At 43.1% G+C, this 25413-nt stretch overlaps 2 protein-coding genes across 3 annotated transcripts; one reads left to right on the top strand and one right to left on the bottom strand.

The window, feature by feature from the left end:
* Positions 1-7200: 7200 nt before the first annotated feature.
* Positions 7201-20496, top strand: LOC118365413 (DNA (cytosine-5)-methyltransferase 1-like). 2 transcript variants are annotated; one of them, XM_035747587.2, is made up of 35 exons: positions 7201-7402; positions 8113-8155; positions 8742-8849; positions 8999-9248; positions 9500-9575; positions 9657-9765; positions 9855-9895; positions 9984-10038; positions 10127-10210; positions 10418-10527; positions 10635-10753; positions 10903-10995; positions 11128-11279; positions 11494-11681; positions 12042-12056; positions 12325-12508; positions 13514-13611; positions 13974-14127; positions 14268-14383; positions 14477-14678; positions 14846-14982; positions 15546-15725; positions 16439-16663; positions 16848-17040; positions 17174-17264; positions 17408-17542; positions 17689-17971; positions 18085-18226; positions 18341-18507; positions 18599-18776; positions 19052-19247; positions 19525-19688; positions 19835-19951; positions 20041-20134; positions 20244-20496. In XM_035747587.2, the coding sequence occupies exons 1-35, from the start codon at positions 7356-7358 to the stop codon at positions 20279-20281; spliced, it is 4584 nt and encodes a 1527-aa protein (XP_035603480.1). In that variant the 5' UTR covers positions 7201-7355; the 3' UTR covers positions 20282-20496. The 2 variants fall into 2 exon arrangements, with proteins under 2 accessions (XP_035603480.1, XP_035603481.1); XM_035747588.2 differs by lacking the exon at positions 12042-12056.
* A 402-nt stretch (positions 20497-20898) lies between these two features.
* On the bottom strand, positions 20899-24955 carry eif3g (eukaryotic translation initiation factor 3, subunit G). The gene is made up of 10 exons (XM_035747592.2): positions 24835-24955; positions 24702-24748; positions 24259-24347; positions 24067-24126; positions 22419-22523; positions 22036-22228; positions 21828-21947; positions 21369-21505; positions 21100-21206; positions 20899-20988 (listed from the first exon to the last, which is right to left on the bottom strand). The coding sequence occupies exons 1-10, from the start codon at positions 24855-24857 to the stop codon at positions 20973-20975; spliced, it is 897 nt and encodes a 298-aa protein (XP_035603485.1). The 5' UTR covers positions 24858-24955; the 3' UTR covers positions 20899-20972.
* Between the last annotated feature and the right edge of the window lie 458 nt (positions 24956-25413).

Consider the following 25413-nt stretch of genomic DNA (forward strand, 5'->3'; position numbering starts at 1 on the left):
CTAAAAAATACTTGTTTCAACATGAAAAAGCTCTATTCAAATGTTGCCATTATACTTTCTCCATTTAACCTTGGCCTTCACGTCTAACAGCATGGTTTTAACTGCTTCCAGACTAACATGAGAAAGAGTTCTGTTGTGTGAAATGTTAGTGGTGACCATGTGGGGCGAGAGAGGTCAGGGGAGGGAGAGAAAGAAAATGGGGTGTGGCAGGCTTAGTTTTGAGTAATTGTCATTTAATAGAGAGTGGCTGTTTCTCTGGGAGCTCCAGGAAGATGGGAGACAGCCTTTTGAGGGAGAGGTTCCTGGCTGGCCTCGGGGGCAGACTCTGGGCCACAGCCCGGGAGAGGCTGACGGGAGTGTGACCTTGAAAGAGAGAGAGTCTGGTCTAGTTGCTGTCAGAAGTCCTGTATTCCTGGGTGGGAACATTAGCTAAATCAGCCCCAGGAGGCTGCGATGCGGTCATGGCTAGAAAGGATCCAGCTTTTGTCAAATTAAAGTCCGATTTGACTTTTCGTAGCAGGTTAGAACTTACGCAGCAGGTTAGTATAATTAACGTAGCAGGTTATGAGACTTTTAGGTTAAGGTGAGGAAAAGGGTGTGGTAAAATGCGAAAATTTACTTTTTAAGTTAATTTGACAAAAGCTGGATCCCTTTTAGCCATGACCTTGCGCTGCTGGGAACGTGGCCAAGAATTTCCAGCGCGCTCAGCAGGAAGATATGACAGAGTCCAGAAACCTGTAGGTGAAGAACACAAAAGGCATTAAGCTCAACTGAAACAGCTGCATATGCTTAAAAATACATGAACACACTCATGCCAGCCACACCCACAAACAGGCATCCACATTGGGAAAAACAAGACTGCACACTTGCGAGTTTAAAACATACAGGCACTTGGAGTCAGCTGCACATTCCTGTATAGATATAGCACAGAAAAAAAACACACACACAAAGGAGCTCATATATGCGCTCAGCCTCAAGAAATTCACTGCACATCAACCGTAATGAACTAGTGCCACCTTGTGGTGAAATACAAATTTTACTTGTACATTTCACTTTAATTCACAGCACTAATTTGTCATATGTTGTGTATGTATTAATATAATTATTTTATATTTTATTAATGGATAATTAATTTCTACACATTCATTATGCATAATGCAAATAATATAGATCTATATCTATCTATTCGTTCCATTTGTCCTACCCAAAATAAATATGAAGAGATGCTGCCTTATGTTATGTGCTCAATGGTTCTGTGATGATTTTAATGACATTTTACTGCACACGCCTGCAATTATTTGAATCGGACAGCAGCCAATCAAATTGTGTGTGGCAGTGCAGAGGAACGCCAGCGGGTGAATTCAGATGGAGCCCTTGGAATGATGATACCCAAAAGTATTATTTTCGGGTATAAAGACGACGCTGTATCAACAAAATACGGATTGAAATTTGCAAAACATGCGGGAAGAAAATTACAGACGGAGGTGCAACAATTTCCAACTTTGTTCGACATTTGTAGCTGCTCAAAGAACTGTAAATCGTGGCTAATATATCCGACAGCTATCCATCACACGAGGTTGTGTGTTTGTGAGTGTGTTTTTTTGCTGGTTTGTGATGTCTGGAGCCTGTATTGTTATGTGCGCTCCTTACTACCTGCCTAGATTAGACTTGTTTATTGACTCGCCACCACGCTGTGTGGAGCTGGAAAAGATCAAATGTGCACATTTGTGGCAGAGTGCTTCCTAGAATGGTTGTGTACTCTTCCTAACCTGCTGATTACGGCGAGTGCTTAAACTTGTGATTGTGTTAATGCTTCACACAAATCCCACCATCCCCCTCTGCTGTCCTCCGCAGTTTTGCGCTTTCTCCATTGATAATGAATGAAGAACGGCGACTTATTTCATCTGCGGCACCGCATTCAGATACACTATTCCAGATAGAAATTCGTATTCTAAAATAGTTTCAATTGTTTTCCCCCCACATCAATCTACACACAATACCCCATTATGACAAAGCAAAAACAGGTTAAGATTTTTTTGCTCATTTAAAAAAAAATACAAAACTGAAATATGACTTTTACACAAGTTTTCAGATCCGTTACTCAGTACTTTGTTGAAGCACCTTTGGCAGCGATTACAGTGTTGAGTCTTCTTGGCACACCAGTATTTGGGAAGTTTATCCCATTCTTCTCTACAGATCCTCTCAAGCTCTGTCAGGTTGGATGGGGAGTGTCGCTCCAGGTCTCTTCAGAGATGTTCGATCGGGTTCAAGTCCGGGCTCTGGCTGGGTCACTCAAGGACATTCAGAGACTTGTCCCGAAGCCACTCTGCGTTGTCTTGGCTCTGTGCTTTGGGTCGTTGTCCTGTTGGAAGGTTATCCTTCACCCCTGTCTGTAGTCCTGAGCTCTATGGAACAGGTTTTCATCAAGGATTTCTCTGTACTTTGCGCTGTTCATCTTTCCCTCAATCCTGACTAGTCTCCCAGTCCCTAGTGCTGAACAAAATCCCTACAGCATAATGCTACCACCACCATGCTTCACCATAGGGAGGGTGCCAGGATTCCTCCAAATGTGACGCTTGGTATTCAGGCCCAATAGTTATATCTTGGTTTCATCAGACCAGAGGATCTGGTTTCTCATCGTCTGAGTCTTTAGATGCCTTTTGGCAAACTCCAAGCAGGATTTCATGTGCCTTTTACTGAGGAGTGGCTTCCATCTGGCCACTCTACCACAAAGGCCTGATTGGTGGATTGCTGCAGAGATGGTTGTCCTTCTGGAAGTTTCTCCCATCTCCACAGAGGAACTCTAGAGCTCTGTCAGAGTGACCATCGGGTTCTTGGTCACCTCCCTGACCAAGGCCCTTCCCCCAATTGCTCAGTTTCCGGGCACCCAGCTCTAGGAAGAGTCTTGGTGGTTCCAAACTCCCATTTAAGAACAATGAAGGCCACTGTGTTCTTGGGGACCTTCAATGCTGCAGAAATGTTTTGGTACCCTTCCCCAGATCTGTGTCTCGACACAATCCTGTCTCGGAGCTCTACGGACAATTCCTTTGACTTCATGGCTTGGTTTTTGCTCTGAGATGCACTGTCAACTGTGGGACCTTATATAGAGAGGTGTGTTCCTTTCCAAATCATGTCCAATCAATTGAATTTACCACAGGTGGACTCCAATCAAGTTGTAGAAACATCTCAAAGATGATCAATGGATCAGCATGCACCTGAACTCAATTTCGAGTCTCGTAGCAAATGGTCTGAATACTTATGTAAATCATGTTTTTTTGGGTTTAAAAATAAATACATTTGCAAAAATGTCTAAACCTGTTTTCGCTTTGTCATTGTGGGGTAGTGTGTGTAGATTGATTAGATAAAAAAATATATATATATATATATATAAGTTATATACATTTTAGAATAAGGCTGAATACTTTCCGAATGCACTGTATTCAACTTCTCAGATGCATTCAGATTCAGTTTTCTAAATTCAGATTCAAAACCAGAGACATCATCCTGGACCCTCAAACCAACAAGAGGCAAGGTACAACCAAGCCCACACACACACCAGAACAACAGTGGAGCGCACCATAGGCCTGCTGAAAGGACGTTAGCTGTGCTTGTCTGGGACAACAGGCACACTGCAATACAAATACTAATTTCATATGCCTATGAAATGACATATCTTCAAATGACATTACATTAATGTAATACAATGTGCAAATTCCTTTTTAGGTTTTCTACATTGTCAAGGCTTGCAGTGTGCTCCACGACATTGCAATCAAAAATGTAATTCCACTGAATGACCAACTGAGACCTGATGAGCCCATGCCTGAGAGGGAGTGTATCCCACCACCCGTAGCCCTGGCACTGAGGAGTCAATATCATACACCGGGTTTAGGTATCTGATCTTCCAAATATTGTAATCAAATCGACAAGGAAAACACATTTACATTGTGCCAGAATTTGTCTCACATGTTTGACACAATCAACAAGTTCTTTCAATGATTGATTTCTATATCAGGCCGTTGCATACATCCCCCAGCTGCTGTTTGAGTCCAATAATTGATGTGTTGATGTCTTCTTGTTGTTTCAGGACTGCATCACAGGATGACTACATTGCTCGCGTGTAGCAAAATAAATGTAGAAATCTATATTATTCAATTATTGCACCCACACTGCTTGCGCGTGCCAATGAGTGTCTGCATTGCCAAGGGCTAAAATAGAAGTCAGTTCTATTTGTGACGCAGATCGCGCTGCAGATCGCGCTGCAAATCCTGCCTCTCCCATCTCCTCATTGGTTTATAGAAGCAGGTACCCCCGTGCCAACTCCTTATTGATTATACCCACGTGGGGGACTGAAAGACGAATGAGGTCAGTGGCGATACTGCACCTAATTTATGAAAGTTGCCAATCACAATATAAAGTCAAGAGAAGAAAAAGCCTGGAAGGAGGAGAGATGAGTAGAAACGATTCGATGGCCATTTTATGTGTGGATTCATTGTCGGAGTAGAGGACCTTGTGCATTTCAGGTAAACTAACAACTCAATGTTTATATCCCAGGACAAATTAGCTAGCAACAGCAAGCTAGCTAAATAGCCATAAAGGTTTAATGCTTTTCGTAATGTAATTGGTTCAGAGTTTGTTTTGATATTTTAACATGCGTTTGGCGACAAAATACATTTATGCATGATGGCAACCAGTTTGGGTTCCATGTGAGACCTCTCCAATTATGCAGCCAATGTGCTGGTCCATAGCAGACAGTGAAGTCACTCTGCCCTCCTCCTGTTGCACTTATATCCCTTTTTTGGATCATAATATTTTTTGGGCATATGTTTTTAAATCAAACCATTTCTTTCTAATTTCATTAACTGTTATTTACCACAGCACTAACCTGCTCCCAAGCAATATTTTTTTATCTTATTTGTCAAGCCATTGCTGAGTGCTCTAAAAAGTATGGATTGTTTTGCTTCCACTTTGGTGATCAAAGGTTCTATTTCTGCGTCTGAAAAGTAATTTTTTTCTTTGATTTCTCCATGTTGGCGAACAGAAATTAGTTGCATTCCTTGCAGCTTTAAAGGGAAGGTTTGTGACCATAAATGGTCATTTAGGGTGGTTCTTTATGTAAATGAGACTTCACTTGTACTAGCTCAGTGTTTTAGAACGTGTCTGATTTATCAAGGCAAAATACTTACAGGTGTGTGTAAATCAAGCATACGAGCAATTGCTAAATACCAACCTTTTTGTATTTGCGAACTTTAATTTTTTTTTAAGCTTTTCTTCGCAACATCGATAAATGAGGGCCCCGGTACTTTAAGCGGTATTTGATAACCAAGCAGGGTGCAGTCCTTTTGAACTTCTTGAATTTATCCATAGAGTACCATTGTGAGTCATAATAACCATTAAAAACCTAGTGGTCAAAATGGGAAAATGGTTCTTATCGTTTTCCACTGTTCATTTTCTCCATAGGGGAGTTTAGAAACACTTAAAATAAGGGCTACGTTTTGTGTAGGCTTACCCTGGTGTGACGTTTTGATAACTGTAAATCACCATAGGACAAGGTGACTTTTATCAATATATTTGGCTGTATTTAATCCCCCAAAATGAAATACTAATTAACTACAAATGCCACGATGATCTGGATGAGACTGCATAATCGAGGCAACGCTAAGAATCTCTAGATTAACTACCATGTAGTAATGAATGAATTGGCAACATGTCTTTAAATTAACAATTCTGCGAACTGTCTTGTGCAAGTTTTAAATTGATGTAATACCTGTTCGCAAAGGTGTCCGATAGAGATGATGTGCAGGAGCTTGCAGGGATTTGTAGTCTTTCATGATGTCTACTTTGATGCAAATTGTTGTAATCTGAGAGTAAATGGAGACGAATATATTGATAAAAGTCACCTTCTCCGAGAGAGAATTAAATGGTTATCAAAACTTCACGCCAGGGTAAGCCTACATAAAACACAGCCCTTATTTTGAAGTGTTTCTAAAATCCCTTATGGGAAAAATGAATGGTGGAAAACGACTGGAACCGTTTCCGTTTGACTGCTAGGTTTTATGGTTATTATGACACTTCCAAATGTGGGTCTCTATAGGCTTTGGTTAAGTGTGCCAACAGTCTTTAATCTGTCCTCCTCTACCATTCCTGGCTGGCAAAATTGCAGCGCTTGATTTGGGCAGGAGCGCACCAGAGCTGAGTACCAGTATTTCGAATGTTCTACTGCTTGAGCTCCTGTTACTTTAGAAAATATTAGCCCAAAAGTATTGTGGAGCTTCTGGACCTAAATATAAACAGTACCTGCACCCAACTTTAAATTATAGTTTGCAAACCAGGTACACAGACAGTGAATGCAATATCTACAACATTGAAACTAAATATATAAATATTTAATTGTAATATTCAATTGAATTTTAAAACTGAATGCAATATTAATTCAATTCGGTTTGAAATCATTAAATAAGTTCAATTTATGAATAAAATGTGTGCGTTACAAAATAAAAATAATATTCAATTTCAAGATACAAATAAAAACATATGGAATTCAAATACAATTTCTGTTGCCACTGAAATGACCCATAAATAAACAAACCACTCCCCCGCGTGCGTTTGCCAAGTTGCCCCATGTCCACCAGATGCATATGCGTTTTGAAAATATTGAACGCATGGTACACAGAACACACCACCACCTAGTGCGGCATCCCTAACGTAGCGTGCGTACTGCTCCTTTGACATTGAATGACTTCAATGTCAAAGAGTTTGCGGCATCTCGTGGACATGAGGCGTTAGTTGTACAGCAGGTCACCATAATAAATACATTTATAAAGCCAGCTATGTCTCTGATAAGTAAAAATAATATATATATCAACCATTATCACTATCAATCCGATTGCATTTGTGTCGTTCCTTGATTTCCCTCGAAAAATCATGTACATTGTGGTGAACGAAGTTTTGTAGTATGCAAATCAATGGGGGTGTCAACAATGTAAAATATTCCATAGAGAGGTGAAAACATACTATGAAACAAACAGCCAATGCTAATGTATAATTTAATTGAACAATCAATGTGAAATTTGTTCAAAACCTTAATCGATACATGTATTAATGAAATTTGATCCCATATTCTCCATGCGTTTCACCTATACATCAACGTAATGGTAAAGCCCAAAATGCCCGGGTTTCCGCGCGAAAAGACGGCCCGCGCGCCTGAACTGCATATAGCTAGCATACATCAGATGCCACACACGTTGTTTTTCCAGAGAGCTCTGATTTTAGCACATAGTTTTAACGATTCTTTGTTGTCTTTTCTTGTTTTTATCTAAACTAGTTTTATATTTGAGTCTATCACGCTCACACTTGAAATGCCAGCCAATACCTCCTTGTTTCTGCCAGTGGATGTCAGGAAAAGGTAACGTTACAAGCTAGCTAGCGCAAATGTAATGTTGCAGTGCTGGCATGTTCGGCTAGCTATAGCTTGCAGCACACTGCGTTCAGTTCACCCTTTGTCCTGTCAAATAAGCACACATGCATGGCATGGGGTATTCTAATTCTCACCGTATCACACGATCCACCATTCCATGCACAATACTGCGAATTAATTTTGCCACGCTGAAACGGCTCTACTAACTGGATGGATAGCTAGCTAGCATCTTCCACGGTTGTCCTATGCCATGTCTAGCTATTTAACTGTACCAAAGATGCGTTGTGCTTGGGAATAGATTTGGCGCCAAATAATACATTTTGGCTCATGTCAGCTGTTGCCTCTCACTTCAATATGGGATACATGCATGTTTTTATTTCCTAGTTGGCTAACTAATGTTGTTCGCTTGCTTGCTATCATCGACTATTTGTGAAATGTTAGCAACTCAACGGTTAGCTATCTACATTGTTATCATGCTGTAAACAGACATGAATTAGCTGGCTTCTTGTTCGATGCTCGGTACAGTAGCTAGGATGGGAATTCAAAATAAAGTAAGGTTCACAATTAAGTGTCCAGCTAGATGTCGTTAACATTTAGCGTTAGCGACCTGTCAACAAGTTGTGCCATGCTAATATGCTGGATTTGACGATCATGTTTAGATCATTGTAGCGAGTGGGTAACACTTTGTTTGTTTACAGGCTGGAGGTGTTGGAAAAAGATGAAGATGGGATCTCCGATGAGGTGAGTGACCTGAACTACCAAGTTGGACATTTTGGTTTCGAATGCTAAATACTTATTTACGTTTTCTATGTTATTTCATCGTTGATTAATGTCCAGAAAGCCGATCATGACTATCCCTTTGTGAAGTTGTTAGTCGTATGTACAAGATACACATGGTATACATCGTCCAACGAAATGCTTACTTGCAGGTTCCTTCTCGACAATAAGAAATAATATAAGCGAAAGTAAATGGCTCAGACTAGAATGAACTTTTTAACATAAGTATAATACAAGAATGCACAATCTGCAGTCTAATATTTACACCTGTGTTGGGGATTGGGGGGGCAAGTGTTTACGTTGTCCATTATTTAGTGTGTGGCATAAAATTGTGTGGATGAGTGCATATGTGTGTGGAGGGCTGCTTAGTGTTCAGCATTATGATGGCTTGTAGCTACAAACTGTCTTGGAGCTTGTTGGTATAAGACCTCATGCTCGATTTGTCTTCCTCACCATAGGTGAGTGAACAGCTTGTGGCTAAGCACTTAAAATAACTTAGATGGGTAGCAGCTTCCAAAGCATGTCTTAAACCAGTTTATTTAACTCATAGGACCGTGTCAAAGAAAAGGTCAAGTTGGTGCAGGACTTCCTGCATCCGGATGCCCAGGACCAGCTCAACAGCCTGAAAGCCAAGATGAAGAGTTCAGAGATCTCAATGGTGAGTTGTGGCTGCATCCTGTCAATCTAATGAATCCACTCACTCTGGCCCATCTCTCACTCCATAGAAATAGTATCTTTGGGTTTGTCCAAAATGGCACCTTATTTCCTATACAGTGCTTTTGACCAGGGCCTACATGTTCCCCTCAGGATGGCTACCTCTCTAAGGTGAAGGCCCTTTTGGGACGTGAGCTGTGTGTGGAGAATGGCTCACATGGTGATGTTGTGGCGCAGAACTGCAAGAATGGCAAAATAAATGGCTCTGCAGCAAATGGTGACTCTCACAAGGAAGAGGATGAAGAAGTAATCATGGACACCAAAGAGGCTGATGCCATGAAGTCTCCTTCTGCCCCCAAAGGCAAGGGAGGACGGAAGAGCAAGTCAGACTCTGAGCCCAAGAGTGAGTAGGAGTGGCTGGGAACATCAATTTCTCCCTGGATTAATCTATACAGTATCCATTTTCTGTGATGTCTCATGCTCTGAAAGATTGGTTCTGATGTCCATCTAATTGTTTTACCAAGCAACTTGTAAAACCCCAAACACATCTTAGAGAACTGTACATTTTGGGAAATGACCAAGTGTTGAGGCACATGGATGCAATCGATTCCAAATCATTAAATGGTTAAACATTGTTTCTTTACTGTTGTCCAGAATCTCCTGGTTCCCGAGTCACAAGAAACTCTGTCTCCGGGAAACAACCCACCATCTTATCAATGTTCTCCAAAGTGTGAGTAGGAACTCGCCTATGTTTCCCTTAACCTTTCAAGGTCTTATGCATTCTGCTCATGAATAAACTTTTCCCTTGCAGTCAGAAGCGCAAGTCTGACGAGGTGAACGGAGAGGTTACGAATGGAGAGGTTACAAATAGAGAAGGGGAAGAGAAGGAGAAAGTAGATCGGGACACAGAGGAAGAGGAGGTGAGGATCTTATTGTGTGGCACCTGTCACTCACATGTGATTTACTCTTATTAATCAATGCACCTCCTAATCAGTTATTTCTGTTGTAGACACAAGAAGAGAAGCGTTTTAAAGTGGAGCTAGACAATAAGTAAGACCATTCACCTTTTAACCTCTCCCTTCAATTGGCCACACCCTTCCTTCAATTTGCATTGACTGTCTCCATCCTTTCTTCTCAGGCCAGTTGCAGAGGATGCCACTAGTGAGAAAATGAAGGCAGTGGCTGCAGCTAAGGTGAGGCCCATTCCTGTGCTCAAGCTGTTATATAATTTTGGAGCAGAGTTGCCATGTCAGTGTCACTGATGCTCATCTCCTGTTTCAGACTCCACCCCCTAAATGTCCAGACTGCAGGCAGTATCTGGATGACTCGGACCTCAAGTTATTTCAGGGAGATCCTGATAATGCGGTGAGAAACTCGAGGCTGTAATCCTAAAGAAAATGTGTTAAGGTGCCATTTTAACATGTCATTAGGGCCAACTGGATATTTGTTGAATGATGACTTGTACTAAATAGGATTTCATAGAGTAAAACCTTATGGATTTATTCTCGTTATAGTTTCATTGATTGACTGGTTAAACAATAACTTTACTTGATTATGTTTGTATACTTACAGCTGGATGAGCCAGAAATGTTAACAGACGAGCGCCTCTCTCTGTTTGACTCGAACGAAGACGGCTTTGAGAACTACGAGGAACTACCCCAGCACAAGATTACAAACTTCTGGTGAGTGGTTCCTCCATGCTGTCCCTTCAAAATTGTATACCACATCAGCCTTTTAGTGCATGTTTTTCGCTGTCACCTTGGTGAAGGTGAACTGTTCTTTGTTGCAGTGTTTATGACAAGCGTGGCCACCTGTGTCCATTTGACTCTGGGCTCATTGAGAAGAACGTTGAGCTGTACTTCAGCTGTGCAGTCAAGCCCATCTATGATGACAACCCCTGCATGGATGGTATGTCCCTGACCTTTTTCACACTAACAACGTTTATATATGTGTTTTCCTCCAACCATAGTCGATTTACAATCTTTACTAAACAATTTTATGTAAGATATACTTGAGTGGTGTACCTATGGCTAACTACTGTACTGCTATTTTTCTAGGTGGGGTTCCTGCCAAAAAGCTTGGACCCATCAACGCCTGGTGGATCACTGGTTTTGATGGAGGAGAGAAAGCCTTAATTGGATTCACTACAGGTAATCTAATCAAGAGCTTCCTTTAGGTTTATTTAAGTGGATTGAACGTTAAAACATTAGCCTAATGCCTATACTCATGGTGTGTATATAGTGACTCAGACCTCTAACCCATGACGTCTTCTCTATCTCCAGCCTTTGCGGACTACATCCTGATGGATCCCAGGGAGGAGTACGCCCCCATCTTCGCTGTGATGCAGGAGAAGATCTACATGAGCAAGATGGTGGTGGAGTTCCTGCAGAAGAACCCTGACGTCAGCTATGAGGACCTCCTCAACAAGATTGAGGTGAAATGCTAAGATCTTTTGGTGTAGATGCTTGACTAGGGTCTTGTTTATTAGTGCAAAATGTGTTGCCACTACACTTTATTATTTATTATTGGATAAGTGCAGGTAGTTATTTTTCTGTTCGGTGTCTAACGAAAATGGCCCAAATCTTCACACATGGCAACATCAGCTTCAGCACTGACTTGACTCGCCAGCTCTCCTCTTTGCCCCTAAGACCACAGTGCCTCCTGCTGGGCTGAACTTCAACCGTTTCACAGAGGACACACTGCTGCGCCACGCCCAGTTTGTGGTGGAGCAGGTGGAGAGCTACGACGAGGCCGGGGACTCTGACGAGCAGCCCATCATCGTCACCCCCTGCATGAGGGACCTGATCAAGCTGGCTGGGGTCACCCTGGGAAAGAGGTAATGATAGGACCTGGTATTGTCTGATGTTGCAACAGACTTGCTGTTTATAAGCACCCCCGTAGTGCTGTCTGCTTCTCACTAGGCTGTGTGGCTGGGAGAGAATCTTAACTCTTAGCATGAAGTTAAAATGGCAGACTGTCGGTCAATAGCTGGATTGAAGATGCACTTCAGTCTTAATTGGCTGTGGTTTATTATTTTATGTTCAAACCGTAAAGTTAAAGGTCCAGCCACCAGAGCTGTGTATATTCACATGTGGATTTGTGTTGGGGACAATAAAGGGGGTTATGTTTGTCTCCCTGCTCTTTGTTCCCTCTGATCCCTGGTGTTTAACACTCCTCTTGACATTCCCTAATGCAGCATGCTGTTGTACTGGTAGGTATTCTACAGCCCTTCGGTCTGAAAATATCCTTGGCTTGTTTGGTGTGCATTGCAACAAATGTGTTGTCATAGAGCAATTTGGTGAACTGTATAGCTCATCTCAATTTGTGCTGTTTGTCATTAAAAGAAATCTGCATGCCTACTAAAAGCATGGCTGCTTTGGCTGTCGAGAGCTTGAACACAGCATTACTACATTTTATACTAATATTATAATAGATTGCATTGGGCCAACACCCAACCACCTGCTTCTTTGCCTTCATAGGAGAGCTGCTAGAAGACAGGCCATCCGCCATCCCACCAAGATTGAAAGGGACAGCAAAGGAGGGCCCACTAGAGCGACTACCACCAAGCTGGTCTACAAGATCTTTGACACTTTCTTCTCTGACCAGATTGATCAGAATGAGAAGGATGGCGGAATCAAACGCCAGCGCTGCGGTGTCTGTGAGGTAACTTACTAAGTGCCGATCTGAATGAGGTTGAGCCAAGACTTGGAGGAGCCTTATTTAATTTCACTTTGAATAAGTGAAAAACTTCTGCCAAGCGAACTAGTTAAAGCTCTTATGCAACTAATTGGTTTCCTGTTCATAATTGAAGCATTTATTTAACTAGGCAAGTCGGTTAAGAACAAATTATTATTTACAATGATGGCCAACCAAAAGGCCTCCTACGAGGGCTGGGATTAAAAATGAATTACATAAAAATATAGGACAAAACACACATCACGACAAAAGAACACTACATAAAGAGACTTAAGACAACACAGCATGGCAGCAACACATGGTAGCAGCACAAAACATGGTACAGACATTGGGCACAGACAACAGCACAAAGGGCAAGAGGGTAGAGACAACAAGACATCATGCAAAGCAGCCACAACTGTCAGTAAGTGTCCATATTGTCATTGAATGAAGAGATTGAGATAAAAATGTCCAGTTTGAGTTTGTTGCAGCTCGTTCCAGTCACTAGCTGCAGCAAACTGAAAAGAGGAGCGACCCAGGGATATGTGTGCTTTGGGGACCTTTAACAGAATGTGCCTGGCAGAACGTGTGTTGTATGTGGAGGATGAGTGCTGCAGTAGATATCACAGATAGGGGGGAGTGAGGCCTAAGAGGGTTTTATAAATAAATATCAACCAGTGGGTCTTGCAACAGGTATACAGAGATTACCAGTTTACTGAGGAGTATAGAGTGCAGTGATGTGTCCTATAAGGAGCATTGGCGGCAAATCTGATGGCCGAATGGTAAAGAACATCGAGCCACTCAAGAGCACCCGTACCTGCCGAGCTGTAAGTTACAACTCTGTATTCTAGCATGGGTAGGATGGTCATCTGAATCGGGGTTAGTTTGGCAGCTGGGGGTGAAAGAGTGGCTACGATAGAGGAAACCAAGTCTAGATGTAGTTTTGGTATACCCTAGTTTAAAACACTCATGTTCTCATTCCTCTGTCTACAGGTTTGCCTCGTTCCAGACTGTGGCAAGTGTTCAGCCTGCAAGGACATGATCAAGTTTGGGGGTAGTGGTCGCAGCAAGCAGGCTTGTCAGAAGAGGAGGTAAGTTGGCTGATCTTTAGTGCCCCTTAGTTGCCTAGGTAAATGGTTCATGCCATGGCTGTTTCTGAACACTCATAACATTTTGTTCCAGAACACTGTTCCTTCCAATGAACTCATTCTGGAAAAACACTAAACAGTTCTGAGACTGTTAAAACAAACTCTACTCTCAAAACATTTTTTTAAAACTGCCACTAAGTGTGAACTGGGCCATGGGGTGGAACTGGGGATGGGGCTACACTAGCCAGCTAATGAACCTCTTCAGAGCCCTTTATTTCAAATTGGGAGCTTATGTTGTAGGTATGGTGGCTTGAACTCATTGGCTAATGTGATCTGCTCTCTTATCAATGTAATTACCCCACCAGATGCCCCAACCTGGCAGTAAAGGAAGCTGAGGATGATGAGAACATAGAGGAGGAAGAGTTATTGCCTGTAAAGGCCCCTTCAAAGAAGGTGTCCAAGGCCAAGACTAAGAAGCAGAGCAATGGCAAGCTGACCTGGGTTGGAGACTCTATCAAAGTATGTACTCCTTCGTGTTGTAGGAAGTTCTTAACCTCAAACTGGTCAAAATATCCCGTAGTACACTAGACTTGTAATATCAAAAATGTGTATGTAATTTGACTGACTTGGGATAAAGGTTCTCTCCCTCCTATGTTCAGACTGAGGGGAAGAAGCAGTACTACATGAAGGCGCGTATGGACAATGAGGTGCTAGAAGTGGGAGACTGTGTTTCTGTCAGCTCTGATGACCCATCAATCCTGCTCTACCTGGCCAGGTAGGTTTTATAGCAGTTTAAAAATCTTGACTTGGCCTTTTCTATTGGTTTCTGTCTGGCTCAGGGGTTGACAGTCTTGTCTTGGGTCTCCAGAATCACATCTCTGTGGGAGGATAACAATGGGAAGTGGTTCCATGCCCACTGGTTTTGCCGTGGTACAGATACTGTACTGGGGGAGTCCTCTGACCCTCTGGAGCTGTTCCTGGTTGAGGACTGTGAAGACATGCAGCTGAGCTACATAGAGGGCAAGGTCAACGTCATGTACAAGGCCCCTTCAGACAATTGGTTTATGGAGGTAAGAATTCATTGGCTTTATCGCTCTTTAAGCGGAGTTGCCAGCCTGGTCCCAGATCTGTGCATGCTGTCTTTCCAACTCCTACAGTCCTTGTCATGCCAATTGTCTATACGGCTACTACTCCATGCACCTCATCACTGATGTATTTCGTACCACTGTGTTTCCAGGGTGGCATGGTAGAGGACATCAAGGTGATTGACGATGACAATGGGAAGAATTTCTTCTACCAGCTGTGGTATGAAGGAGACTGTGCCCGCTTTGAGACCCCGCCCACCTTCACACCCCAAGAGGACTGCAAGTACAAGTGAGTCAAAATTGACATTTAAAGCTCTGATAGGGCTGTCAAGTACTTACATTTGGAGCTCTGAAAATCTAATACTGGAATACCTTAAAGCTGACATTTCCTCCGTGTGGTTCTTGAAAAGTAATTTTGAAATTAGTTGTAGCCAAGGTTTCTAAATAAGCTCTTCTGCTCCAATGATTTAATTTGAGTAGTGGACTTTCATTTCTTTCCTGCAGTTTCAATTAACTGGTGTTTTTAAAACTATTATTAACCGGTTATTTTGACATCAAATGTTGTCTTGAATGTGGCTTGCCATACAAAGGGACATTTTGGGTGTTTTTTGTTTGAGAAACATGATACAATTCCCTACATCTCAAATGGCAAAATGTTGAATTCCAATGCATAGTGCCTTTGGAAAGGCTTGTCAAGTGGTGATGCTGTTTTTCTTCTATACTGCAATTCAATACAAATTGAGGTCTTCATTGAGGTCTTTGACTTTGCAATGTCTGAACCTTTTAAGTGTTTGACATTTGATAGGAGGATTAGTAAGTTGGTCTTGGGTTACCGTGTCTCCTGTATTTCAGCTTCTGTGCCAGCTGTAGCAGGGCTGAGGAGAGGGAAGAACAGGAGACTCCTCGGGTGTTTGAACCCATAAAGGATGAGGACCACGACTCCAAGGCCTTACATGCTCTGGCCTGCCTGAAGGGAGAGCAGTTCAGAGTGGGAGACAGCTGCTACCTGCCCCCTGATGCATACAACTTCAGGTGAGTGGAACATCCAGGAATACTGACGCTTATACATGGCGTTGTTGAATACTTGTTTCTGGTTGGTATGTTTGGTTTGCTAAACTAGCAAGTCTGTTTGTTTAGTCACCAAGGCAACTACTGTAGTGATCTCGTAAACTTGCGATCTACTTCAGTGTATGTTGAAAACATTTCTAGTGGCAAATGTGTTCATTTATAGCCTTGGTATAACAGGCATAAATAACTCTGGACTCTGCATTCTCTGGACAATAATGCAACTCCGTGGCACTTTAGTTTGGCTCCGCTAGCACATCGTAGAACACCTTCCACGTTCATGATTTGCATAGGATGCAAAGCCCCTTGTTGATTCTCTTACATCAGTGATATTCAAAGTCGGAGTCACGGGGTAATTGCGGTGGGGTCGCGACAACACAAATTATTGTAACAAATTAAGAGGACAGGTTATTGTATGGGACAGTATGCAAATGGTTTTGGGAAAGATCTGTTAATAAGGGATGAATCTTATGAATTGAAGATAATTTGATGTAAATCTAAATGTATTGAGTTTGTCGTTAGATTTGGAGGGGTGGGACCCTAGAGATTCTGGTGCAAAATTGGGGTCCCTGCTGAAAGATTCAATACCACAGGCAAATCCTAGTGTTGGCAAATTCAACATCAGCTTTTGAAAAACTTGTTTATATATACATCTCACCATAACATTTTGTTGTGCTCAGTGTGAAGGCAGCCAGTCCAGTGAAGCGTCCTCACAGGAAGGAGGACGTGGATGAGGAGTTGTACCCAGAGTACTACAGGAAGCATTCAGACTACATCAAGGGCTCCAACCTGGATGCCCCTGAGCCCTTCAGAGTGGGACGCATCAAGGAGATCTTCTGCCACAGACGCAGCAACGGGAAGGCTGACGTGTCTGAAGTCAAACTGCGCTTGTACAAGTTCTACAGGTGAGCACCCAAGTCAAATGTCATGGTAGCACTGCAAAGAACCCCTTGGATCCATCAACTTTTGTACAATAAGAATTTCAGCCTAAAATGCATATCTTCACTGTAAGGAAGTGGTGCCAATATATGCATGTCTATAATTTTGTATTCTGTGGTTTTACTTTACTCTTAATGTTCACCCTCTCAGGCCTGAGAACACTCACAAGGGGGCGAAGGCAGGTTACCACACAGACATCAACCAGTTGTACTGGAGTGATGAGGAAGTGACAGTCAACATGTCGGAGGTGCTGGGCCGGTGTCGTGTGGAGTACGGAGAGGACCTGAATGAGACCGTTCAGGACTTCTCCTCAGGTGGACCTGACCGATTCTACTTCCTTGAGGTGAGGCTGGACTAGATGAGAAGCAATTGAGCAACTTTAACTTCCCATATTAATCTTGCATGCTAAGTAGCTGAGATGCTCATTTGAGGAAGTTTGCTCAAGATGGTAATATCGGTCTCCTTCTCACCCAAAGGCTTATAATGCCAAGTCTAAGAGCTTTGAGGACCCACCCAACCATGCCCGCTCTGCTGTGAACAAGGGCAAGGGGAAAGGGAAGGGCAAAGGTAACTACTCTTCTCTGGTACTTATTGCCAGTCACATAGTTCTCTCGTTTTGAAATGTCCTCTAGCCTATTACAGGTTTAGGCTTGTCATGAGGCTTCTCTGACTACTGTTGTAACTGTGGCTCCAAACCCCCTGCCCTCCAGGTAAAGGCAAAGGGAAGTCGTCTTCTGTTCAGGAGCCTCCAGACCAGGAGCCTCAGGACCCCAAGGTGCCCAAGCTTCGTACCCTGGATGTGTTCTCTGGCTGCGGTGGGCTCTCTGAAGGCTTCCACCAAGCTGGTTAGTAGTTTACTTCAACAGCTTGGGAAATGTCTTGAACTTTTTTAATACAGGTTTTTATACAGGTAGAATTTGTTACAAGAGTAATGTTAAGTGTTTGTCAGGCCACATAGTGACTGCAAATTGTTGTTGCTCCTCCCTGTCAGGTATCGCCGAGACTCTGTGGGCTATTGAGATGTGGGACCCAGCAGCCCAGGCCTTCAGACTGAACAACCCGGGCACCACAGTGTTTACAGAGGACTGCAATGTGCTGTTAAAGCTGGTGATGTCTGGAGAGAAGACCAACTCCCTGGGCCAGCGGCTGCCCCAGAAGGGAGACGTGGAGATGCTGTGTGGAGGCCCTCCCTGTCAAGGCTTCAGCGGCATGAACCGCTTCAACTCCAGAACCTACTCCAAATTCAAAAACTCTCTGGTGGTGTCTTATCTCAGGTCAGTTAAACATATGTAGGGTTATATTATTGATCTGTCCAAGTACAGAAGCTCCAGTCTAAGTGGTTGCGGTGTAGTTGTATACATTTCCCCTAACGTGTATTCTCCTATAGTTACTGCGACTACTACAGACCCAAGTTCTTCCTGCTTGAGAACGTGAGGAACTTTGTCTCCTTCAAAAGTTCCATGGTCCTGAAACTGACTCTCCGCTGTCTTGTCCGTATGGGCTATCAGTGCACATTCGGAGTCCTACAGGTGAGTTCACTTAAGCTGACGTGTTTCTTTCTGATTGATTGAACGCAATGTTTTTAGTTATTGTGAAAGTCATTCATGGGATATGCTTGACCTCTGCTGTCCACTCCTCCCAAGGCTGGGCAGTACGGTGTAGCTCAGACGCGGCGCAGGGCCATCATCCTGGCGGCCGCGCCTGGGGAGAAGCTCCCTCTCTACCCAGAGCCCCTACATGTGTTCGCTCCCCGGGCATGCTCTCTCAACGTGGTGGTGGACGACAAGAAATATTTCAGCAACGTCACACGGTAACCAGCCAATGTAAAAGTGTGTGGTTGTATAGCTTGTGATGTGAAGGATGAGGGTTGTCTAGTTTCTGATTGCTCCTTCCTGTTTCAGAGGTAATGGCGGCGTGTACAGGACCATCACAGTCAGGGACACCATGTCTGACCTGCCAGAGATCCGCAACGGAGCGTCTGCTCTGGAGATTTCCTACAACGGAGAGCCCCAGTCCTGGTTCCAGAGGCAGATCAGAGGCACACAGTACCAGCCCATCCTCAAAGACCACATCTGCAAGGTACAGCTGCTGCCTCATAGTTACAATCAACTGGTGGCTCAGCAGTAACTTGTTTGAACAGCCATAGGTGTGGCTCGGTCTTTGGAGTCTCTTGGATGCCTCAGTGCAGCTTAGTGAAAAGCTGTTTGGTTTTTACAGGAGCAAAGAGCACCACACCTGGGGAGCAGATTTTTAGTGCCTGTTATGCTTGCGACATTGGTTAAATGAGAACTGTCACGAGGATGAGTGAATGATGGCTTTCCCTGAAACCAACTAAGTCCCTCTTTGGTTCCCAGGACTTGAGTGCCCTTGTAGCGGCCCGCATGAGGCACATCCCCCTAGCACCTGGCTCTGACTGGAGGGACCTGCCCAACATGGAGGTCCGGCTGAGGGACGGGACCTCATCCAAGAAGCTCCGCTACACCCACCCTGACAAAAAGAATGGCCGCAGCAGCTCTGGAGCGCTGAGGGGTGTTTGTACTTGTTCAGGAGGTACTAAATTATATGGATATTTAGGCCATACAAATGTTATTAAATGCTTAATGATTTCATTTGTTTCCATTTGAAATACAATAGCAACCTAATCAAGTTAGCCTCTTTGCTAAAACAGTGGGTGCTTGGAGTGTTCATAACTCTGACAAATAGTCTTAACCTGTTCATTTTTATAGCACTTTTCAGTTCAGATGGCCAATGTAATTTGGATGGCAAATCCAAGGGTTTGTTGTAATGTCTGTAGACGACATGTTCTGATTGTCGTCCTGTCCTCTAGGGGTTCCCTGTGACCCTGCTGACAGGCAGTTCAACACTCTGATCCCCTGGTGTTTGCCCCACACGGGGAACCGCCACAACCACTGGGCCGGCCTCTACGGCAGGCTGGAGTGGGATGGCTTCTTCAGCACCACCGTTACCAACCCTGAGCCCATGGGCAAGCAGGTAAAATCTAATACTGTACCAGCTCTAGTAGAATTGATGAATGGCTAGGACACAGCCATGTAATAACTAGTCTACAGAAATGTATTGGTCTCACTCCTGCAGAGCTGTAATGTTGGGTGCTTTGGGTACTAAATGTCATGTTTTAGGGTCGTGTCCTGCATCCAGAGCAGCACAGAGTGGTCAGTGTGAGGGAGTGTGCGCGGTCTCAGGGCTTCCCTGATACCTACCGCTTCTTTGGAAATGTTCTAGACAAACACAGACAGGTACTGGACTTGGGTCTCTGTTCTCCATCAAGAATTCAATCCCCTACTAGAAAATGCCTTGAGTGACACTGTTTTTGTCTTCCCCCCAGGTTGGCAACGCTGTTCCTCCACCACTCTCCAGAGCCATTGGACTAGAGATCAAGAAGTGTGTCTTAGAGCGGATCAAGGAAGAGAATGAGAAAGGTTAGGCCTGCTCAAAGTGCATCCTGTGGTAGTTACTGCTATTGGCTTTAATGTGGATGGGAAGCGTGTCATCGGTATCCATACTATGAATGTAATTTTCCTCCCTCAGAGAATGGGAAGCAGGAGAAGATGGAGGTGTCGGACTAGTGCCCGGCCCTATTCCAATCCCCTTTCCACTGAGAATCAAATTCCCCGGAGATTCTGAAGCCCACCATATTTTTTAAATGAGCTGGCCAGTCTGCAGTACCATTCCATGTTTATGATTTTTAAATGTGATTTTAACCGTGTTTGGAAAGTGAAAATAAATTGTATGTAGTTTTTATATGTTGTAATATTTCAAATAAAGCTCTTAATAAATGGCAGTTCCTTCTAACATTGTCTTGGCATCAATGTCAGAACACAGGATACTCTACCATCTACTTTATCTTGCCTATGCCGCTCATATCCAGTGTAAGGGGATAAAGAATATGTACATAAGAGTTTTGGCATTTTTAGATTACTTGTTGGTTATTACTGCATTGTCGGAATTAGAAGCATTTCACTACTCGCATTAACATCTAACCATGTAACTTGATTTTTAAAACAGTATCTGATGACTAGAGAAACTTGTGCTTTGACCTCGAACATGCAGTTAGGGATAAACTATTTAGTGGTTCCCCCCCAGTCATGCTCATTTACAATATTGATGGCAGTAATTACCTCGAGCCTGACCCCCAATTGAATTAATAGGTTCCATGATTTACCTACAAACGAGTGATCCGCAGTCAGAATGACAAGTCTTTATTCAGAGCCACATCTTACTACATGAACAAAATCTGGCATTCCTCCTGAAATGTCATCAGTTGTTTGATGGTCTGCGAGGGGAGAAAAGATGCAATTTAGTGAAGCATCTAGATTTTAAACAGCCACTGAATAGGCATACTCCATCTGACATGAATTTCCCATAAGTCTAAAACAATACTCACTTGGCCCATTCCACATTGAGGATAAGATGATCGTATCCAAATCCTGACACTCCTGCGATGGCTCTGGCTGCATCCTCCCTGCGGTGGAAACTGATGAAGGCAAAGCCCTGAAGGACAATCAGAGGCCGTTAGAAGGCAAACAATTCAACTTCTGAAAGACCAGTAAATGCTCGCTCAACTTTCAATTAATCTTTTTACCCTACACAAGCAAGTTAATGGTTATCATACACTACTTCTAAATTAGTAACTGTTTGAACTTCTACTCTCACCTTGGACTGGCCTGTGTTTTTGTCCTTTGCCAGGTAGATCCTGGAGATTGAGCCGAAAGGCCTGAAGAGCTCCTGCAGATCCGTCTCGCGTGTGTCCTCAGACAGGTTGGTCACACGGATGGTGGCGTTGTCATCAGCTGTAGAAGGATAGACACACTTGGTTACAGTTTAGGTTTGTGTTATCCCAGCCGTTTACCAAAATGCCTGGCTTTGTTGGAATTACCCCAATGAAATCAAGAGAAATGTTTTAAATCTCTCTGATTGGACTCCTGGACCACAAGTGTAGTCCAGACATCAAGAGACTACGGTGTTGACTCGTATTATCCGGGCTGCGTCACATCCAGCCGTGATTGAGCATCCGATAGGGCGTCATCATAAATAAGAATTTGTTCTTAACTGACTTACCCAAAACAAAAACTTTTTTTAAATAGAAAACAGGAAGAGTCAAATCATACGTACAAGCACCACGGCGATTGGGTTGCATGGATTCTCCTCGACGTGTGCTGCCGTCCCTCAGGCTGGGGGGCACATACTTCCCAGTTTTGCTCCCTGCAGCTGGTGCGGCAGGCTCAGGCTCATCTGAAACGAAGTTTAAAAAAATGTTAAAACACAATCATGACTTTGCAGCACAATATAACTTCTAAGCTATGGGCAATTATGACAATACCTCCTGCAGTCTTTGTCGGGTCTCCAGTGGACAGGCCCAGCTGCTCTGCCAGCTCCTTCTGCATGGGACCCAGAGTGTCCTTGTAGGGGCAGCGGGTGGTCCAATGGTCTCCTTTACAGATTCGACAGGACACTATCTTCTGTCCCTTCAGCTTGTTCATGGGGTCCTCTTCCACATCTTGGGCATTCAGGTCCTAAGAGAAGGATTCAGGTTATTACATATCACTGATTTATACCAGAACTAAAAAAGGTGACAATGAACTAGGATCATCTAAAAACAAATGAACTGGTGGATTGTTGCGACTGAAGATATGAAGAGGCAATTCCTTCCCAGGAGATCTCTGATGGCTCAAAGAGAACAATACTAGGTCAGCTTCTCCTCACCTCTTTGCTAGAGATGAACACCATGAAGACATCATCACTGACTGTGGTATCAGCAACATTGGGACCTGGTGGGTCATACTCAGAGTTGCCAAACTTCTTCCAGTTCTGATTGGCAGGGATAGAAAAGCAATGTTAAATCAAAATACCTTCACATTTTAACCCCTTACACTCGTGGGAATTGGCCTATATGGATAGGGCTAAATTGAAATGTGAATAAGGATATGCATGACCATGGCAGCAACTGAAAGAACACTTTGGAGATGATACACACGACTGAATCCAAACATTACACTGTTGATTTTATGTGCATTTTACATTTACTGTACTTTTTGACGCATTTGTTAATAACGAAATCTGAACTTTTTCTGGATACATTCAGTAAAAAAGAATGTGTGTGGAAAACTTGGGGTACGTGCAACAAAATAACAAAAAAATGACAGTGTTTGAGTGAGGACTAACTGGTGTTTTCAGGTGGCCACACCTCTCTAAAGTGTGAACAGTTCCCAAGCAATTTTAATGCACTTTTATGACTCAAAGGTGCATTTTTGAGCTCTCCTATCTGTGCAGTTGAGGAACTAGAGGAAGCACACGGGCAGTTACTTTGTTTGGAACACCGCCCTGCATCCCTGCCTTAACCCAATTACTGTTGATGTTTACGCAATACAAAAATTATCCATTATAAATCACAATCTGGGTCAGATGGGCATCATTTGAAAGCCTGTTCTATTGCCAACATAACTAGCTAAATGATAAAATATGATCTTAATGTTAGGCTTTTACAAGGCAACTCTGAGAAGTCGATCGTAGTTTGTGTCATGAGTGCATTTCAGAAGCCTATTCAGCGGGAAATCATCTTCACAATACCAAACAAACACACCCAGGTAAAGCTGTTAAGAAGCTTTTTTGTCCTAGACTCCGATACCACTTGCCATGCGGTAGCAGAGAGAACAACCTATGAATAGGGTGGTTGGAGCCCCTGGCCATTTTTGGGGCCTTCCTCTGACAAGCCCAAAAAATTGCCAAGGGTTCTAGCCACCCTAGTCATAGACTGTTCTCCTCTCTGCTACCGCACAGCAAGCGTTACCGGAGCACCAAGTCTAGGTCAAAAAAGGCTTCTTAACAGCTTCTACCCCCAAGCCATAAGACTTTTGAACAGTTAATCAAATGGCTACCTGGACTGTTTGCATTATCCCTACCCCACGTTTAAGCTGCTGCTCTGTTTATTATACATGCATAGTCACTTTACCTACATGTACATATTACCTCGACTAACTGTTGCCCCCGTACATTGACTCTGTACCAGAACCCCCTGTTTACAGCATCGCTACTGTTATTTTATTGTTGCTCCTTAATTATTTGTTTTATTTATTTTTTCCCCTTAAAACTACACTATTGGTTAAGGGCTTGTAAGTAAGCATTTCACTGTAAGGTCTACAGCTGTTGTATTTGGCTCATGTGACAAATAACCCTGAGTTCTGACGTCGTGCATAGCATATTATTGTACAGCCACTGCCTCCATATCTGCCATTTCTCACCCATATACAGGTACGAGTGTAAAAGGTTAATGTACAATCCTATCAAACTCAATACTGGGGTGTTGTGCAACCAAAGGTTAAGATTGCGCTAAATTCCAAAAGAAAACACTGACCTTTCTCCTGGCAACAGCTTTGGAGGCCTTCCTAGTCTCAATCTTGAAGGTGCGAATAATCTATAACACAAATGACAAATGTTCATTTATTGGTTAGTTACATCTGATTCAGACATCAGGGGCAGTAGACTATCTGGGAAGGAATCAAGAAACCCACTCTCCTATTTGGATGAGTATTATAACAAAAAGTACCTTGAACTTCTTTCCATCCTCATCGATCTTGTATTCCGTGATGGTTTTGATATTTCCTTTGACGGTTTCTTTTGGAGGGGGTAGGGTACCTGGTGGTGGGGATGACAACACACAAATGAGGCCCTGATAGTTAACAATAATATCGATGCTGTCTGTTAGTGGATTGTCTGCCTACCACCAACTAAGGCAAGCCAACTACAGCATGACGAGTAGACTTTGTTTTCCTGACAGACAAACGTTATTTAGCTACCAAGGTTACCAACTAACTTTACAGGGGGAAATAGTCTTCTCCCTGACAAATCACAAAAATTGTCTTACTGACTACGAAGTGTGACAGAGAAACTAACGACTATAATGGAAGTCAAAAATACACGTGGAAATCGCCCGGTTTAGCGAGCAAGTTAACGTCAATGCTAGCAAGCTAATGTTAGCCCGCTTCTTACCTTCGTCCCCCTCCTCTTCAACCTGATCAGCCCAACTGGGCTTGGAACTATAAAGAAAGATTAACACACAGTTTTTGAGAATTCAAACACATGATATATACGATAATCATTATATATGTATTGAATAACTCACTCGTCGTATTCAATCGACGGCATTCTGTCTATGCGCGCAGTGGCCAGAGAACAAGGAAAAATACACGAACGACACAAACTGGAAAAACTTACCAAATAGGATAGCTAGAGCGCCACCAATGGGTAAGGAGGCTACTTAATGCAACTTAAACGATAGGGCACAAAATCTTATTCGATGAGGTTTAAAGGCGGTTGGCAACCAATTAATGTTGAATTACCGCCACCTAGTAGACTGGAGTATAACTACCTTATTTGTTTGAATTTGTTTTGGCCTATCCCTCTTAAAACTTCCGGCGCGGACAGAGATGGCCGCCTCGCTTCGCGTTCCATGTTTTCATACCCTACATTACTCATCTCATATGTATATACTGTACTCTATACCATCTACTGTATGTTGCCTATGCCGTTCGGCCATTGCTCATTCATATATTTTGATGTACATATTCTTATTCATTCCTTTACACTTGTGTGTATAAGGTAGTTGTTGTGAAATGGTTATGTTATATTACTACATGGTCGGAACTAGAAGCACACGCATTTCGCTATACTCGCATTAACATCTGCTAACAATGTATATGTG

The sequence above is a fragment of the Oncorhynchus keta genome, chromosome 32, assembly GCF_023373465.1.
Source record: "Oncorhynchus keta strain PuntledgeMale-10-30-2019 chromosome 32, Oket_V2, whole genome shotgun sequence".
Taxonomy (NCBI): domain Eukaryota; kingdom Metazoa; phylum Chordata; class Actinopteri; order Salmoniformes; family Salmonidae; genus Oncorhynchus; species Oncorhynchus keta.